General features: G+C 43.0%; 1 protein-coding gene across 4 annotated transcripts in view; it reads left to right on the plus strand.

The window, feature by feature from the left end:
• The window catches only part of LOC124802954 (pyroglutamylated RF-amide peptide receptor-like), a 523,445-nt gene that overhangs the window by 382,052 nt on the left and 122,755 nt on the right, over positions 1–18,638 (plus strand). For all 4 annotated transcript variants that reach the window (XR_007017170.1, XR_007017169.1, XM_047264043.1 and 1 more), the window contains exon 2: positions 5,702–5,823. Coding sequence is in view for 2 of the 4 variants with exons in the window: in XM_047264043.1 (XP_047119999.1) it covers positions 5,732–5,823 (92 nt within the window). In the remaining 2 variants the exon portion in view is untranslated. The remainder of the gene's footprint in view (positions 1–5,701; positions 5,824–18,638) is intronic.

Raw genomic sequence — 18,638 nt, forward strand, 5'->3', positions numbered from 1 at the left:
CTGTGGGGTTAAGAATCACGTACATCCTATAGGGGTGGAAATGAACGTAGAAGCATACCTCAGAAACACCTGGAACAATTTCAACCAAATTTGTTAGGTAAGTTACTTATTATTGTAAAAATACTGTGGCAGTAATACTCTCCAGTTCCACTTGGAGCTTGGGTGCACATGAGAAGCTATGATGTAAAAATGTTCGAAAACGATCAATTGGTACTTATTTCCTATTGTTAGTTGACTTTGAATGCTTTAAAAGAATGAAGTGCAATTTGTCTTTTAGACTCAGATTTTCACTCTGCAGCGGAGTGTGCGCTGATATGAAACTTCCTGGCAGATTAAAACTGTGTGCCGACCCGAGACCTTTGCCTCCCGCGGGAAAGTGCTCTAGCAACTGAGCTACCCAACCACGACTCACGCCCCGTCCACACAGCTTTAATTCCGCCAGTACCTCGTCTCCTACCTTCCAAACTTCACAGAAGCTCTCCTGCATAAGGTCCCGAGTTCGAGTCTCGATTCGGCACACAGTTTTAATCTGCCAGGAAGTTTCAATTTGTCTTTTACCTGATAAAATATTTTCAATAGCCAAGATCGCATAAATTAGTCTTTATTGCTGACAACCGGTTTCGGCAGTTGTAACTTCGTTAAAGCAATAAAGGCCACTGAAAGTTTTTCCCAAATAAAACATTGATCTCTTTGTTACGGCGTAAAGCCAAGCGCCGACACACCAGTCGAGAACGACAGAGTACAGAAGGCTGTAAGAAGAAGTCAGACAATTGCACGCTGACAGGGCCTCCCTCCAGGACGACAACACAGCGGCCTCTACGCGAAGAGGACATAAGCGCCGCGACCAACTGGTAACGGCCCAATTCAATAGCAGCTTCAAGATCAGCAACTTCGCTTGCACTCTCAATGTAGCAATGACTTGGGATTGTCTATTCTGAAGAAGATTGATTATTTTGTATGTCACTCTTTGGTTGCAACACATCTGTGTAATTGCCAAAGTATTTTCTTATCGTAATAAATCGCATTAATATGACTCGTTGGATTCTTTTTCTAGTGAATTGAGTATGCAGGCTACCGAGACACTACACGCTTCTTACGAGTTCTTACTATTATTTGTGCTGTTCGTTGTTTCAACCAGGTCACGAGATTACTTATTATCTGGAAGGAAATGCTGTAGGGTTAAGAACCACCGATCTCCCATTGGAGCCGGCCGCGGTGGTCTAGCGGTTCTAGGCGCTCAGTTCGGAACCGCGCGACTGCTACGGTCGCAGGTTCGAGTCCTGCCTCGGGCATGGATGTGTGTGATGTCCTTAGGTTAGTTAGGTTTAAGTAGTTCTAAGTTCTAGGGGACTGATGACCAGAGATGTTAAGTCCCATTGGGCTCAGAGCCATTTGAAACATTTCTCCCATTGGAGCAGGGGTGTTAACAGAGTGATGGAAAGAAAAGAGGGGGCACGGAGGAGGTTGACAATGAGAATGGGGTGAGGACATGTGCGGAATGATGAGATGTACGGACAGAGAGTGGGAGGATGGGATGAAGAGGGATGGGAGGAGGAGATCAGATACAGGGAGGAGGAAGAGGAGGAAGAGACAGACAGTGGGGGAAGAAGAAATGGACAAATTGTAGAAGAAAGGAGGACATGGACAGAGAGAGGGAGAAGCAGGTGGAGAGAGGGGGACAGGAGGAGATGGAGAGAAAAGAATGAAAGGGATGGACAGAGAGAGATGGAGGGTTGGAGGAGATGGAATAATAGCTTGTAATAAATAAATACCCAGGCAACGCCGCATTTCTCAGCTAGTTGGTAAATAAAGATTATGAAATCGACGGTCTGATTTTCCTCCGTTCAGGCTTCTCCTGTTTAAGAAACAGAAAAAATGCAATAATAACATTTTGGCCAAAAAGTGACGATGTTTCAAACAGACTGAACGCGTTACTTTGTTTTTTCGACGAGGAGACCGACTCCAGCCGCAATCGAGAATCGAAATAAATCGATGGTGAAAGTTTGTGCCGGACCAGGACTCGACACTGTACCACTCGCTTAACGCCAGTGGATGTCTGAACCGCCTCGGCCCCTCGGACACTCTTCCCACCCGACGGAAGTTAACTTGTCACACGCAAGTAGTGCCCGCTGCCCATTCACCTACTAGCTCGTAGCGAGTCGTCCTGTATTCCCGCAAGAGTTTCAGACCCTCTTGTGCATCCGCACTGATGTTATCAAGGCAGTCTTGCCTACAGACATGGCCGACAGAGAAAATGCTACACACCCACAAACACACACACATACACACAACATATATATATATATATATATATATATATATATATATATATATATATATATATGTGTGTGTGTGTGTGTGTGTGTGTGTGTGTGTGTGTGTGTGTGTGTGTGTGTTTGTGTGTAGCATTTCTTCTATCGGTCATGTCTGTAGTTATGATAAAACGAATATTTTCGATCTGAAGCCCCTGGCAGAGGATGCTATTCTCTCATTGGTCCATCCCGTACTTTAAATTGCCGCCCGTGCCATACTTGAAGCCCCAGAGTCTCATTGTTGTAGCCGGCCAATCCATCAGATGCGCTGGTATGTTCTCTTACCGCTGCAACAACGCAACAGGAGATTTAAGATTCAGAGACGTGTAATGCAATTAATCTATGGATGTGTAACGAAATTCTGTGTTTTTTATATATAATTTTGGCACTGAATTTTTACTAATTCCGGGAAGTCATAAGAAGTTTGAATTTGAGTGTGGTGATGTAGTAAATTTTACTAAAGTAGGATGGTTCAGGCAAGGCCAAACGTTAAAAAGATTTTGTAGCATGACCTAATGAAATCAAGTCCTTCATGATATCATTAGCAAAATCTGTGTCAGAAATTGACGATGTCAACTGTGTAGCAGATTTAGCATTTTTTGTAGATTTGACTGTTCATTTAGGTGACTTAAACAGGCGCCTGCACGGTAGAAACTTATTAATCTATACAGTGTTTCAAACAACAAAAGCTTTCCAAATGTAATTGAAATTACGGCAAGCATAAGTGCAAACAATTTTTTTTCATTTCATCACGTAGGCCAGTCAATCCTAGAGACGTGATAAAATACGGAGCCATACTTTTCAAGTATACGAAAATCGATTTCAGGACTTTTGAAAAAATAATCAAAGTTGTTGTATTTGTGTAACACCTTTTACAAACAATATACTCTGTGTTTCCGTAAGTGCGCGCAAAAATTTAACAAAAAAAAATGGTTCAAATGGCTCTGAGCACTATGGGACTTAACTACTGAGGTCATCAGTCCGCTAGAACTTAGAACTACTTAAACCTAACTAACCTAAGGACATCACACACATCCATGCCCGAGGCAAGATTCGAACCTGCGACCGTAGCGGTCGCGAAAAATTTAACAGAGCGTAGAGGATGCTCCACTGAACAATTTGAGGTAGGGAAGCTGTGACCGAAGAAACCATCTCAAGAAAATAATAGGAATAAAGTGTGTCCTTTCTTATTTACATTAGATACTGGTAACTGGCCATCAAACTCAATGCAAGCATGACATCGGCGAACAATATTCTGACGCACTCTGAAAAATATCCTTGGTGCGTTTCGAATCAGATCACAGGCAGCTACAGTTCTGGCAACTAATTCCATCTCCGTATTCACGGAGGTCTCATACGTATGTGACTTTAAATTCCCCAGAGGAAATAATCAAGGGGATTCACAACAGATGACCTCGCAGGCCATGGAATAGGACCTTCTCTACCAATCCAGTGAATTACAGCACTAAGATGGTTGCGGACATCCACACTAAAGCGGGGCGATGCACCATAATATTGTATCCAAATCCTCTCACGAACAGCCAGGGTAACAATCTAAATACGACACAAGAAAGCCACTTATGGACAAGTAAAGTAAACAAAAACTGCATCATGGCTTCCCAGTGATCAGGCTCGTCTTCCTTGTTTGCTTGTATGAAAAAAAGAATGAACATGTAAGTAAACAGCACAGTACGTCTAAAATTGTATGCATGTTAGTTGTAAATAAGCTGGAAAACAATAATGCTAGATAAAGCGGTATACAAGTTTACTTCCATATCTCCTTAAGCTGGCTTCTCCGGCCCCAGTGTTCTATTCTGTCTATCGCTTGAGCCTTGTACCGCAGTTACAGCCACCGTTAATGGTATTTGGCATGTTAATGTTTAAGGGGTGGCCTGATGACCTTCCTGCCGCCACCCCATACTCCCTGGGACAGAATTAGTGTACCCCAAGTGTCTACATCGAGTTTAATCCATGGACAAGTGCGAATGTGTTCAGATGTCTGCGAGCCATGTAACTCAGGCGCAACATGGGGACCAGCCCGGTATTCACCTAGCGGGATGTGGAAAACCGCCTAAAAACCACAGCCAGGCTGGCCAGCACTCCGGCCCTCGCCGTTAATCCGCCGGGCGGATTCGATCCAGGGCCGGCGCGCCTACCCGAGTCCAGGAAGCAGCACGTTAGCGCTCTCGGCTATCCTGCAGGGTCTTCTCCGACCCCAGTGTCCCTACCTAAAATTGTTCAGTGGAGCATTCTCTATGTCCCTTTTTGCACGCTCTTACAGAAACACCCTGTAGATACGTTGCCAGAAGATTTGCTGATGGACTGCATATAATTGCTGTCTGAGATCCAATTAAAGCAAAAATTTGATAAGGTGTGTTTGTTGAACTTCTACGGATCATACCTGCCCAGAGAAATAAATCCCTTGAATATATATCACCTATGTTAGGAAGCACGAGCGTTTCTGAGAAGTTATTTACTAGAGTAGAATATATATCACCTATGTTAGGAAGCACGAGCGTTTCTGAGCAGTTATTTGCTAGAGTAAAGCACAAATGGTTCAAATGGCTCTGAGTACTATGGGACGTAACTTCTGAGGTCATCAGTCCCCTAGAACTTAGAACTACTTAAACCTAACTAACCTAAGGACATCACACACATCCATGCCCGAGGCAGGATTCGAACCTGCGACCGTAGCGGTCGCGCGGTTCCAGACTGTAGCGCAAAGCACACAAAGAATGAAAATACAACCAAGCTCTCAGATGGACACATTGAGAATACCCCGAGAATTGCAACTTCTTCGATCGAACCTGCTATTCACACATCAGATTCCAAAATTGAAGTCAAATGTCAGATTAATTCTATGATTTGTAATTACTGATATATAAAATTGTAAATGAAATCTACATACAAAATGTCACATTAATTCCCTCTTGCTTTTTCGGAATAAATAGTGAAAATTAATAAATTCTAGATTACTTAAATGTGTCAACTACATACCTCCGACTGTCCTTTTCCTTTTTTTGGTTGCTGTTAGCGTTACGTGGTGCCCAAAATCACTCGTCTTCTTCCAGTGTGGCCCAGGTCAGATAAAAAGTGGGACACCTCTGTTGTAGATGACCCGGGTTGATGAAGGTAACTGTCTGGGATGGTGAGATGCATGATGTAGCATTCTAGGATTTCGATAGACAGAGGTTGTCCCTTCCTTCATTTTCGGTAAAAACTGGGAGAGCAAAAACATATCATTCTTGTGCCATGAATTGCATGACGTCTCTTGTACATTGTGTATATTTCTGGCTAAGGATTAGTGCTAACCATAATTGTGTGTACTATGTAAGTGCTGTGGAGTTGCTCTGACTACAGCGAGGATTTCCCCTTCTGTGTGTTGGCAGCTGGCGAAGCTGTTCTCGCACAGCTGGACGATGGGCGCCTTCATCTGCAAGCTGCTGCATTACCTGCAGAGCGTGTCCGCCATCTGCTCCGTGCTCACACTCACCGCCATGAGCATCGAGAGGTGAGTCCAGTCGACAATTTCCATCTCTCGCCTGCTCTCATTCTTTTCAGGAAGCTAAAGCTTGACAAGAACATTTGTCGTCCTCTTATCATGTCGTGCTCACGTTTGATGGATCTATATGTTCTTGTGTGAAATATTCCAACATTACGGACTCTGATATGAAATGCTATCATCACCCTGAAAATATACAGAGAGCATCAGGAACACTTCTGCAAACTTTGAGGACACGTTCACCACAGTAAAACCAGAAAAAAAAAGTGTGAAATTACTTCGCTTTTAGTTGTTGTTGTTGTTGTTGTTGTTGTTGTTGTGGTCGTCAGTCCAGAGACTGGTTTCATGCAGCTCTCCATGCTACTCTATCCTATGCAAGCTTCTTCATCTCCCAGTACCTACTGCAACCTACATCCTTCTGAATCTGCTTAGTGTATTCATCTCTTGGTCTCCCTCTACGATTTTTACCCTCCACGCTGCCCTCCAGTACTAAAGTGGTGATCCTTTGTTGCCCCAGAACATGTCCTACCAACCAATCCCTTCTTCTAGTCAAGTTCTATCACGAATTTCTCTTCTCCCCAATTCTATTCAATACCTCCTCATTAGTTGTGTTATCTACCCATCTAATCTTCAGCATTCTTCTGTAACACCACATTTCGAAAGCTTCTATTCTCTTCTTGTCTTAGCTCTTTATCGTCCATGTTTCACTTCAATACACATACATTCAGAAACGACTTCCTGACAGTTATATCTATACTCGATGGTAACAAACTTCTCTTCCTCAGAAACGCTTTCCTTGCCATTGCCATTCCACATTTTATATCCTCTCTACTTCGACCATCATCAGTTATTTTGCTCCGTAAATAGCAAAACTCATTTATTACTTTAAGTGTATCATTTCCTAATCTAATTCCCTCAGAATCACCCGAGTTAATTCGGCTACATTCCATTATTCTCGTTTTGCTTTTGTTGATGTTCGTCTTATATCCTCCTTTCACGACACTGCCCATTCCTTTCAACTGTTCCTCCATGTACTTTGATGTCTCTGACAGAATTACAATGTCATCGACGAACCTAAAAGTTTTTATTTCTTCTCCATGGATTTTAATTCCTACTCCTAATTTTTCTTTTGTGCTTGCTCAATATACAGATTGAATAACATCGGGGATAGTCTACAACCCTGTCTCACTCCCTTCCCAACCACTGTTTCCCTTTCATGCCCCTCGACTCTTATAACTGCCATCTGTTTTCTGTACAAATTGTAAATATCCTTTCGCTCCCTGTATTTTTCCCCTGCCACCTTTAGAATCTGAAAGAGAGTATACCAGTCAATATTCTCAAAAGCTTTCTCTTAGTCTTCAAATGATAGAAACGTAGGTTTGCCTTTCCTTAATCTAGCTTCTAAGATAAGTCGTAGGATCAGTATTGCCTCGTGTGTTCCAACATTTCTACGGAATCCGAACTGATCCTCATCGAGGTCGGCATCTATCAGTTTTTCCATTCGTCTGTAAAGAATTCGCGTTAGTATTTTGCAGCCGTGTCTTATTAAACTGATAGTTCGGTAATTTTCTCATCTTTCAACAACTGCTTTCTTTGGGATTGGAATTATTATATTCTTCTTGAAGTCTGAGGGAATTTCGCCTGTTTCATATATCTTGCTCACCAGACGGTAGAGTTTTGTCAGGGCTGGCACTTCCAAGGTTATCAGTAGTTCTAATGGAATATTGTCTACTCCCGGGGCCTTGTTTCGACTTAGGTATTTCAGTGCTCTGTCGTACTCTTCACACAGTATCTTATCTCAGGTCTTTCAGTGCTCTGTCGTAATCTTCACACAGTATCATATCTCCCATTTCATCTTCATCTACATCCTCTTCCATTTCCATAATATTGTCCTCAAGAATATTGCCCTTTTATAGACCCTCTCTATACTCCATCCACTTTTCTACTTTCCCTTCTTTGCTTAGAACTGTGTTTCCATCTGAGCTCTTGGTATTCATGCAAGTGGTTCTCTTTTCTCCAAAGGTCCCTTTAATATTCCTGTAGACAGTATCTATCTTACCCCTAGTGATATGCGCCTCTACATCCTTACATTTGTCCTCTAGTCATCCTTTCTGTCGATCTCATTTTTGAGACGGTTGTATTGGTTTCTGCCTGCTTCATTTAATGCATTTTTGTATTTTCTCCTTTCATCAATTTAATTCAATATCTCTTCTGTAAGCCAAGGATTTCTGTTAGCCCTCGTCTTTTTACCTACTATCTTTACTATTTCATCTCTCAACTCTACCCATTCTTCTTCTACTGTATTTCTGTCAATCGTTCACTAACGCTCTCTCTGAAACTCTCTGCAACCTCTGGTTCTGTCAGTTTATCCAGGTCCCATCTCCTTATATTCCCACCTTTTTGCAATTTCTTCAGTTTTAAACTACAGTTCAAAACAAGTTGATTGTGGTCAGAGTCCACATCCGCCCCTGGAGATGTCTTATGATTTAAAACCCGATTCCTAAATCTCTGTCTTAGCATTATATAATCGCTTTTAGTATGTTGCTGAAATTTTGCGTTGAAAGATTGTAAACGTAAAATTGAACAGGTGAAGTTTATACGTAATAATTTAAGCAATCATATCCAAAAGACGTTAAGTCACTGTTTCAAAATTTTGCACGAAATCAAATTAAACTTTTGAAAAGTATTCAGAAATATCAAAATACCAGTACACATAAATGGAATTTATTTAGTGGGTCAGTCTGGTACACAATATTGTACTGAATATTTCTACCCTTTTTTACACATGTAGCACGTGCAATATCTGCTTTTTTAATAGTGAATTAAAAATTTTCGTCTTAAAACGAATGTAAAGTAGTGAACTCCTTACTTAACAACTTCTGATCCTTATTGTTTGAATTTCTTCATTATAAAATATTACGTTACCATAACTACTGCTATGATTCTCCACTGTGCATTTTTCCAGCACTGGTGTACACTAGAGAGAGTGTGTGTATTACATAAATTTTATTTTTATCAAAATAATACCACTCCATCTCTAATACATCCTCTTCCACATCACTTCCATACAGCATTGTGTCATAAAATGTGGTTCTTTTTGGCAGAGTAACATGTTCCAACAGTGAGCGATCTTCATCATACTTTGCCTTCTTTACCTTACGAAACCACTGTAGTGTATTTCGAGCGTTATCATAACTTATAGAAATATATTTACATATTTTTGCAGAACTATTTGTTTATTATTCTGTGATATTGTATTTCAGATAAAGCCTACATAGATTAAAAAATGCACTGCTGCAAATCCACTCAGAAATGTGCTGCTCTGATCAAAAAGATATGATCTTCAAATGCTTCAATGAACTAGACACTCGTGAACAACGAAATACCTATCTCTACAGTTGTATCGAACAACAGTATGGCAATTAACTGTAATAAAATAAAAGAAAAGTTTTCTTAGGCAATAATTATCGTATTTACACGAATCTAATGCATGTTTTTTAGTCCAGACGTAATACTTAAAACTGTACTGTGCGTTGGATTCAGTGCCACATTACAATCTGATAAATACTACTATGCTCTTGACAAGTAAAGCTATTTAATGGGTACTTATAATAATTATAATTATAATTACGATTACAGTTGACAGTACCTGACACAGTCATGACTGAAGAGTATATAAACTAAAATTCCATTATAATATTAAATATAACTATTCAATATTATGATTATTCTGACATGAGCCAGAGAATGATACGTCATGTTCTAGAGCCGTCTTAATGAAAACAATCCCACATCTCACATTCAGACTTGTTTTCATAGCAATCTGGATGCCAAACAGAGGGAAACTACCTACCAGCAAGATGTCACATGTGATTTTGTTCAAGTTAAAGTACGCATGAAGACATTTGATGGTCTTTGCGGTATAAAGCAAGAAAGATTGGATCGAAAAGTAAGCAGACTGGATAATGCACCGTAGGAAGACAGAGGAAAGCTGGACTTAAGAAACCTTATTATGTTTCCCAGAAGATACGTGATTTTACTGTCAATTTTCCCACACAGTAGAGTCATTATTGTTGCTCAAAAAGTATAACTGAGAAACTACTGTCTGCTCAACAGATAGTGTTTCAGTTACATGGAGACTTCAGTGATCAGTATCCTGAATTGCAGAACAATGTAATGTATTGATTGTTTAATGATATATTCCAACACGAATTTCATTTGACATTTGGTCAGCCGAAAAGAGGTATTTCTCGTGATGGCGCTAAAATGGATGCACAGTCTAGTGCAGTATCTAGCGAGTAAGCTATAGCTTCTGCCATGTTGGAAAAATTGGGCTGCCAGAAAGCTGAACATTTCTACACAGATGATTTTGTTCATAGCCATAGTACAGCAGCTGCAGAATATTTCAACAAAGATAAAAGGTCATGAGACGTGTAACTTAGGGAAAGCAGGAGAGGTGTGGACGGGGCCTAATCAGTTACCGTTGGTTGCACAGGAAACACATACACTTTATTAGAAAAAAATCTCTCAACAATCATTTTTAAAAAATTTTACTACACTGACGGCTGAAAACCTTATTAGAAGAATTGCAATTATTCGTCGGCTGAAGGCCAGAAGCAATTTAAAAAATACACAACGGCTGAAGGCCTGAATTACCAATAAAGTGGACAATTACACGATAAAAATACCAAAACCCTTTTAACACTCTTAATAACTGTAACAAGTAATAGTGGCGGCTGAATGCCTTATCAAGACAGAATCTATTCGTCGGCTGAAAGCCACAAGCAATGTTACAAACAATTAACGGCTGAAGGCCAGCAGCAATTTCAGAATACACAACGGCTGAAGGCCTGAAGTACAGGTGAGGAAGGCAGTTACACATTAACAGATACTAAGATATTTTCTTCTTAACAATTAGAATGGCATAAAGCTATAGTAATGGCTGAAGGCCTTATTAAAAAAAAATTGCAAATTATTGGTCGGCTGAAGGCCACAAAAAATGTTACACACAATCAACAACTGAAGGCCTGATTAAGAAGGTTGAAAATTATTCGTGGGCTGAAGACCACAAGAAATTTCAGAATGCACATGAGCTGACGGCCTGAATTACAAATAAGGTGGACAATTACACTTTAAAAATACTAAAACCCTTTCTAATAATCTTAATAACTTGTAACAAGCTATAGTGACGGCTGAAGGCCTCACTAAAACAGGATTGAAAATTATTTGGCGGCTGAAGGCCTCAAGCAATGTTACAAACAATTAATGGCTGAAGGCTTGATTATTGTGTGTGTGTGTGGGGGGGGGGGGGGGGGGGGGAGGGAGGTTGAAGGCCAGAAGCTATATTCGGAATACTCAACGGCTGAAGGCCTGAATTACAAGTAAGGAGGGCAGTTGCATGTTAAAGTACTAAAACCTTTTTAAAACAATCTTAACGACCTGTAACAGGCTATAGTGATGGCTGCAGGCCTTATTAAGAAAAAATGATAATAATTTGTTGACCGAAGGCCATAAGCAGTGTTACAAACAATTAACAGCTGAAGGCCGAAATTACAAGTGGGGTAGGCAATAACATGTGAAACATTAGGTAAATTTAAAACAATTATGACAACTTGTCCAAATAAGACGGAGTGATCCACAGACAGTGCTCCCTGGATCGACCTGAGGAAGGTGACTACAGCTGTGTAATCGGTGAGACAGGCAGCCAAGAGCTGTACTCACGTAACAGGATGGCAACTCACACTAGGGGTAGCTTAAGCGCCGACCGACCGACTAACCAATCCGCCTATCGTCCGATCACCGGTACTACGATGGAATATTTTTAGGCAAGGGCGAAAAGGTGGACGGCACCACGTCTTCAGAAACACATCCAAGGCCGAAGGAAACACTAGGACTAAGGTAGACCTCCCAAAAACATATGCACAGTACAATCCAAGAGACTGTCGAACTACACGCCGTGTCAGACAGCATCAACACGACAAGGAAAGGTACACTACTGGAGAAGTACGCTAACCTCCAGGCCAGGTATCTGACGCGTTAGCGGCCACAAGGCAGAAAATACCGCTGGTTGCACTTCACTAATAAGAATAATACTAAATCCAAAGTAGAAGGAGTAGAAGGCGGCTAATAGCTTCCGCCAACCTGACAGACTCCGCTTGTTGCAGTTGGTCTACCAACCCTGGGAGCAGCAACACGCAAACAACAGATCTCAAACAGTGGAGGTTTCAGTACTGGACACGGTTCACTCAACTTCAAACGCCCTGGGTTTGGTCGTCGCCTAGAGCCCCTCGATCCGACAGTGCTTGCACGCCGCCAGCAGTTCCGGCTTGCCCTCGCGCTGCGAACCACCTCGCTGCTCCATCCGAAGCCGAACTGCCTGACACGCACGACGACCCGGAAATACTCGCCATGGCAACAAAGCAGTTGACCGGCGTTGCCTGGTGAAACGTTTTGTAATGCCTCGTGTAAGGAGGAGAAAAGCGTACCATCACGTTTCCGACTTTCATAAAAGTTGGATTGTAGCCTATCGCGATTGCGGTTTATCGCATCGCAACATTGGTGCTCGCGTTGGTCGAGATCCAATGACTGTTAGCAGAATATGGAATCGGTGGGTTCAGGAGGGTAATACGGAAAGCCGTGCTGGATCCCAACGGCCTCGTATCGCTAGTAGTCGAAACGACAGGCATCTTAACCGCATGGCTGCAACGGATCGTGCAGCCACGTCTCGATCCCTGAGTCAACAGATGGGGACGTTTGCAGGACAACATCCATCTGCACGAACAGCTCGACTAAGTTTGCAGCAGCATGGACTATCAGCTCGGAGACCATAGCTGCGGTTACCCTTGTCGCTGCATCATAGACAGGAGCGCCTGCGATGGTGTACTCAACGTCGAACCTTGGTGCACGGATGGCAAAACGTCATTCTTTTCGGATGAATCCAGTTTCTGTTTACAGCATCATGATGGTCGCATCCGTGTTTGGCGACATAGCGGTGAACGCACATTGGAAGCGTGTATTCGTCATCGCCATACTCGCGTATCACCCAGCGTGATGGTATGAGGTGCCATTGGTTGCAAATCTCGGTCACCTCTTGTTCGCATTGACGGCACTTTGAACATTGGACGTTACATTTGAGATGTGTTAGGACCCGTGGCTCTACCCTTCATTCGATCCCTGCGAAACCCTTCATTTCAGCAGGATACTGCACGACCGCATGTTGCAGGCCCCGTACGGGCCTTTCTGGATATAGAAAATGTTCGGCTACTGCCCTGGCCAGCATATTCTCCAGGTCTCTCACCAATTCAAAACGTCTGGTCACTGGTGGCCAAGCAACTGGCTCGTCACAATACGCCAGTCACTACTCTTGGTGAACTGTGGTATCGTGTTGAAGCTGCATGGCAGCTGCACCTGTAAAGGTCATCCAAGCTCTGTTTGACTCAATGCCCAGGCGTATCAAGGCCGTTATTACGGCCAGAGGTGGTTCTTCTGGGTACTGATTTCTCAGGATCCATGCACCCAAATTGCGTGAAAATGTAATCACTTGTCAGTTCAAGTATAATTCATTTGTTCAATGAATATCTGTTTATCATCTGCATTTCTTCTTGGTGTAGCAATTTTAATGGCCAGTAGTGTATTTTCATACGTGCACTGACAAACAAATATTATGAACATTTTACACTGGGAGAATGAATGCCGCCTGGTGGGGTAGTGGCCATGCTGTGCAGTAAGAAAGGCAAGTAAGAGAAGCAGAGGCGAATGGGGAATTGTTCTAGCGACTATTGTACCGGAGATGCGGTAAGAACAGGCATAAACGGCTCTTACAAAGGGCACACTGTTGTGGCCCGTCGTCCAGGTATGAGCGTTTAGGAAACGGCAGAGCTAGTAGGTTGTTCACGTGCTACAGTCGTGAGAATCTGTGGAAAGTGGTTGAAGGACAGTGAAACTACAAGTCGGCGACAAGGTGTTTCGCGTCCACGCCCCATCACAAAACGTGGATGACATATGCTCCGTCGGCCGTTGTGACTGAACGGTTCTAGGCGCTTCAGTCTGGAATCGCGCGATCTCTACGATTGCAGGTTCGAATCCTGCCGCGGGCATGGATGTGTGTGATGTCCTTAGGTTAGTTATGCTTAAGTAGTTCTAAGTTCTATGGGACTGATGACCTCAGATGTTAAGTCCTATAGTGCTCAGAGCAATTTGAATCATTTGAGCAGGTGCTCTGGAATGCAAGACGGGCACGATCTGTGGTCCAGACGCAAGTGTTTCGGAGTACAGCGAACATTGTTGCAAATGGGGCATCGCAGCAAATGACCCCTACGTGGAACCATGTTGAAGTAACGACAGCGTCAATTACGATTTGTGGTGGGCAAAGCATTATTGAAATAATATAGCTATCAAGAAGCCGTGAACCATAAGGTGCTGGGTAAATATCCAAATAACGTCTGTATGTAAAAGGTATTCATTCTTAAAAACCTTATCTGTACTTTATTCTTTGACACCTCTTTAGCAAGGATGAGAGGACCAACACTTACAATTAAACAGGTAACATAATTTTGCAATTTGAAATTGTATCATTTAACATCAGCTGTTTTTAAGCTCTCCGTGGATTTGTTTCCACCTATATTCGGCAAGCGCATAGGGACTAAAAAAGAGGTAAACTTCTTCATTAGCAAGTTACGTACTAATAAAGCTAACGAAAGAGACGTTCCATTGTAGTCTCAGACCAAACATTGAGCCACAATCACAAAAAAAACTATAAGAACAGTGGGTAATGATTAAAACCTGTTCAAATAAAATTCACGACACAATACCCAAATGATTTCAGTAACAAGTCATCGGTGTCTAATAATTAATATAAACAGAACGCTCATTTTATAATAGACGCGGGCAATGACAAAAATATATACAATGGGCACTAATACACTACTGGCCATTAAAATTACTACACCAAGAAGAAACGTCAGTTCTAGTATAATATGACTGTCCAATGAATAGTCCTTTTTCATTGGACTGTCATATTATACTAGAACTGACGTCTGATTACATTTTCACGCAATTTTCATGCATAGATACTGAGAAATCTGCACCCAGAACAACCACCTCTGGCCGTAATAACGGCCTTGATACGCCTTGGCATTGAAACAAAAAGAAACATAGCTTGGATGGCGCGTGCAGGTACAGCTGCCCATGCAGCTTCAACACGATACCACAGTTCACCAAGAGTAGTGACTGGTGTATTGTGACAAGCCAGTTGCTCGCCCACCATTGACCAGACGTTTTGAATTGGTGAGAGATCTGGAGAATATGCTGGCCAGGGCAGCAGTTGAACATTTTCTGTATCCAGAAAGTCCCATACAGGACCTGCAACATGCGGTCGTGCATTATCCTGCTGAATTGTAGGGTTTCGCAGGGATCGAATGAAGGGTAGAGCCACGGGTCGTAACACATCTGAAATGTAACGTCCAGTGTTCAAAGTGCCGTCAATGCGAACAAGAGGTGACCGAGACGTGTAACCAATGGCACCCCATACCATCACTCCGGGTGATACGCTAGTATGGCGATGACGAATGCACGCTTCCAATGTGCGTTCACCACGATGTCGCCAAACACTAATGTGACCATCATGATGCTGTAAACAGAAACTGGATTCATCCGAAAAAATGACGTTTTGCCATTCGTGCACCCAGGTTCGTCGTTGAGTACACCATCGCAGGCGCTCCTGTCTGTGATGCAGCGTCAAGGGTAACCGCAGCCATGGTCTCCGAGCTGATGGTGCATGCTGCTGCAAACGTCGTCGAACTGTTCGTGCAGAGGGTTGTTGTCTAGCAAACGTCCCCATCTGTTGACTCAGGGATCGAGACGTGGCTGCACGATCCGTCACAGCCATGCGGATAAGATGCCTGTCATCTCGACTGCTAGTGATACGAGGCCGTTGGGATGCAGCTCGGCTTTCCGTATTACCCTCCTGAACCCACCGATTCCATATTCTGCTAAAAGTCATTGGATCTCGACCAACGCGAGCAGCAATGTCGCGATACGATAAACCGCAATCGCGATAGGCTATAATCCGATCTTTATCAAAGTCGGAAGCGTGATGGTACGTATTTCTCCTCCTTACACGAGGCATCAAAACAACGTTTCACGAGGCAGCGCCGGTCAACTGCTGTTTGTGTATGTCAAATCGGTTGGAAACTTTCCTCATGTCAGCACGTTGTAGGTGTCGCCACCGGCGCCAATATTGTGTGAATGCTCTGCAAAGCTAATCATTTGCATATCACAGCATCTTCTTCCTGTCGGTTAAATTTCGCGTCTGTAGCACGTGATCTTCGTGGTGTAGCAATTTTATGGCCGTAGTGTAATTTACTTGAATTACAACTCCCATCCTAATGCCCAATTGAATTCAGTGCCAAGAAATGAGTGTTTACAGTTAATATGAACCGGAACCCCACAAAGTTCCAATGAAGAGTCAACAGAATGAAATTAAGGGGCAAAGATATTTCAGTAATGGCAAAAACGCCCAGCCAGCTTCCAGCAACAGAAAATTTGTAACGTAAACGGATTAACCTGTTAGCAAAGGGTACAACTTGCGCTCTTGGCAGTTTAACAAATGTATAAAGTACATATAGAACCAGAACGCCGCAGTGGGCTCTATTAAGACAAGGAAGTAAAATTTGTGAGCACACGGAGACATATCTCTCACTGTTCATGAATTAGCCACCACTACACTTTTAGGCACAAATGCAACAGACGCACGTTAGCGTAAGGTAATATCCAATTCATGAAAGTAGCTAACGGTAAGCACGCCTCAGTATGTGAGTCAACCGACGCTGAGAGCAGAAGCACTCTACAGCACATAACAAGATGCTAACCAAACGAACCCATAATCTTCCGCCGCACCACTCTGCCACTTTATCTGCAGGTAACGAGAGCAGGGAGAAATCAACCCCTCTTCCAATTCGAGAGCCCCGTTTCCCAGCCCAGTCAATTCGCGAATAGAGATTTCCCCTCAGACTACGACCCGACTCCCACATAACCGCCAGTCGGTGGTGTTCGATGGGCTCCCTCCTGCTAGCGATAAGCAACGAATGAGACCGAGCCACCTGGCGGGACACTGAGGAGCACGTTGCTTCGCAACCGGCAGAGTGGATACATTGAACTTTCTATTAGATATCGAAAGCGCGCACAGCTCAATCGCCCCCTCCCAGGATTCTAACCTGCGGCACAGAAGGAGGGGGGATTAACTGAATTGAATTCATTATCCTCGTTTTTTATTGGCTGACCTCATATCGACCCTACGGGTTTTACTTGTAGATAAACTCTTGACAAGGAATGTTACTGGTCATTTTCAGGATCTCAAATGTACCAACGCAACGTGACAAAACTTTGCCAAGAAATTTTGTTTTCACCCTTGCTTTGAGCCCAAAAATTTAAAGGTCATATCGCCGACCCTTTTACGAAGTAGGACGCCAGCTGTCATATCTGCGAGCCTCCCGTCTGTATGTGAACCGAATGTTATTAATCGCCCTGCTCTAGTTCCTTTTAATGGTGTTAGCATCAATTTTCTCCGGCAAGAGGTGGTCACTGATAGGCCAAAGGTTGCATTAATTTAGTAACGGTTGCCCAATGTGACTCATTCTCCGCAAAATTTAGCCATCTAATGGATTTATCCCAGCTATACTGAGAGTGGCTTTGATATGCAGGGGATAGGCAAAATAATATGAACAGTGGTACTAATTGGATGGTTATGTTAGGCGGTCAACGATGCAGGTAAGGCACGTGTCGCGCTGGACTGCGTGTTCAGTACGGACTAGTGATCACTGCAGGCTGTTTACGAATAGTGCACACTTCGTATTTGCACTCAGAGGCAGACGTTGACGTACAATGAAAGACCTAACAGAGTTCCAAGGAGGGCAGATTGTGGTGGTCCGATTAGCTGGAGCATCTGTAACCATGATAGCCAACTTGTTGAATGCTTAAAGAGCAACTGTTTCAACAGTCATGACAGCCTAGAGAAAACATGGAAAAACATCATAGTGTAAATGTAATAGTGGGCGCAAATCAAAACTAAATGACAGAGATCGTCGAACGCTAACACGAATTGTGCCAAAACAGCACAAAACTACTGCTGCTAAAGTGAAAGCAGTGCTCAACAACCATCTTCGAGACCCCGTATCATCGACACTGTCTGCCAAGAGCTCCATAAAGGGAATATTCATGGACGAGCTGCTATACCGAAACCATTAGTGAAGACAACCAACGCGAAGAAGCGTAAAATATTGTGTCAGGAGCATAAATTCCGAACGGTTGATCAGTGGAAACACGTCTTGGTCCGATTAGTCAACGTTTTCGTTATTTCAAACACTGTACATATGTATAAAGTCAAAGTTAAGTAGTGGTTTTGACTTTGTTCATATGTATTGTTTGTGCTTTCCTTTTCTTTTTCGTTTATAAATGTATAGCTATGGTGTTCTTTTAATCACTGACAAAGGTCGTCTTAGGCACTTGTGGGTTTTATTGTTCTTCTGAAGAAGGTGTAGTTATCTACGCCGAAACCTGGCCTAACACTTAACACTAGGCGCTTTTTTCGCAATCGAGGCGGGTTTTTAGTTTTTTAATACCTTAGCAGTCCCATAAGATCTCACAAACATTTGAACATTTTGAACAAACTGTGCCTTTTGCACGCTTACCAAATGTGAGAGGCACCAGTGGCCGTGTGGAAAAGGTGCTGCACCGAGGAAGAAGGGCGGCCGGAGTGGCCGAGCGGTTCTAGGCGCGACTGCCTGGAACCGCGCGACCGCTGCGGTCGCAGGTTCGAATCCCGCCTC

The sequence above is a fragment of the Schistocerca piceifrons genome, chromosome 6, assembly GCF_021461385.2.
Source record: "Schistocerca piceifrons isolate TAMUIC-IGC-003096 chromosome 6, iqSchPice1.1, whole genome shotgun sequence".
NCBI classification, from domain to species: domain Eukaryota; kingdom Metazoa; phylum Arthropoda; class Insecta; order Orthoptera; family Acrididae; genus Schistocerca; species Schistocerca piceifrons.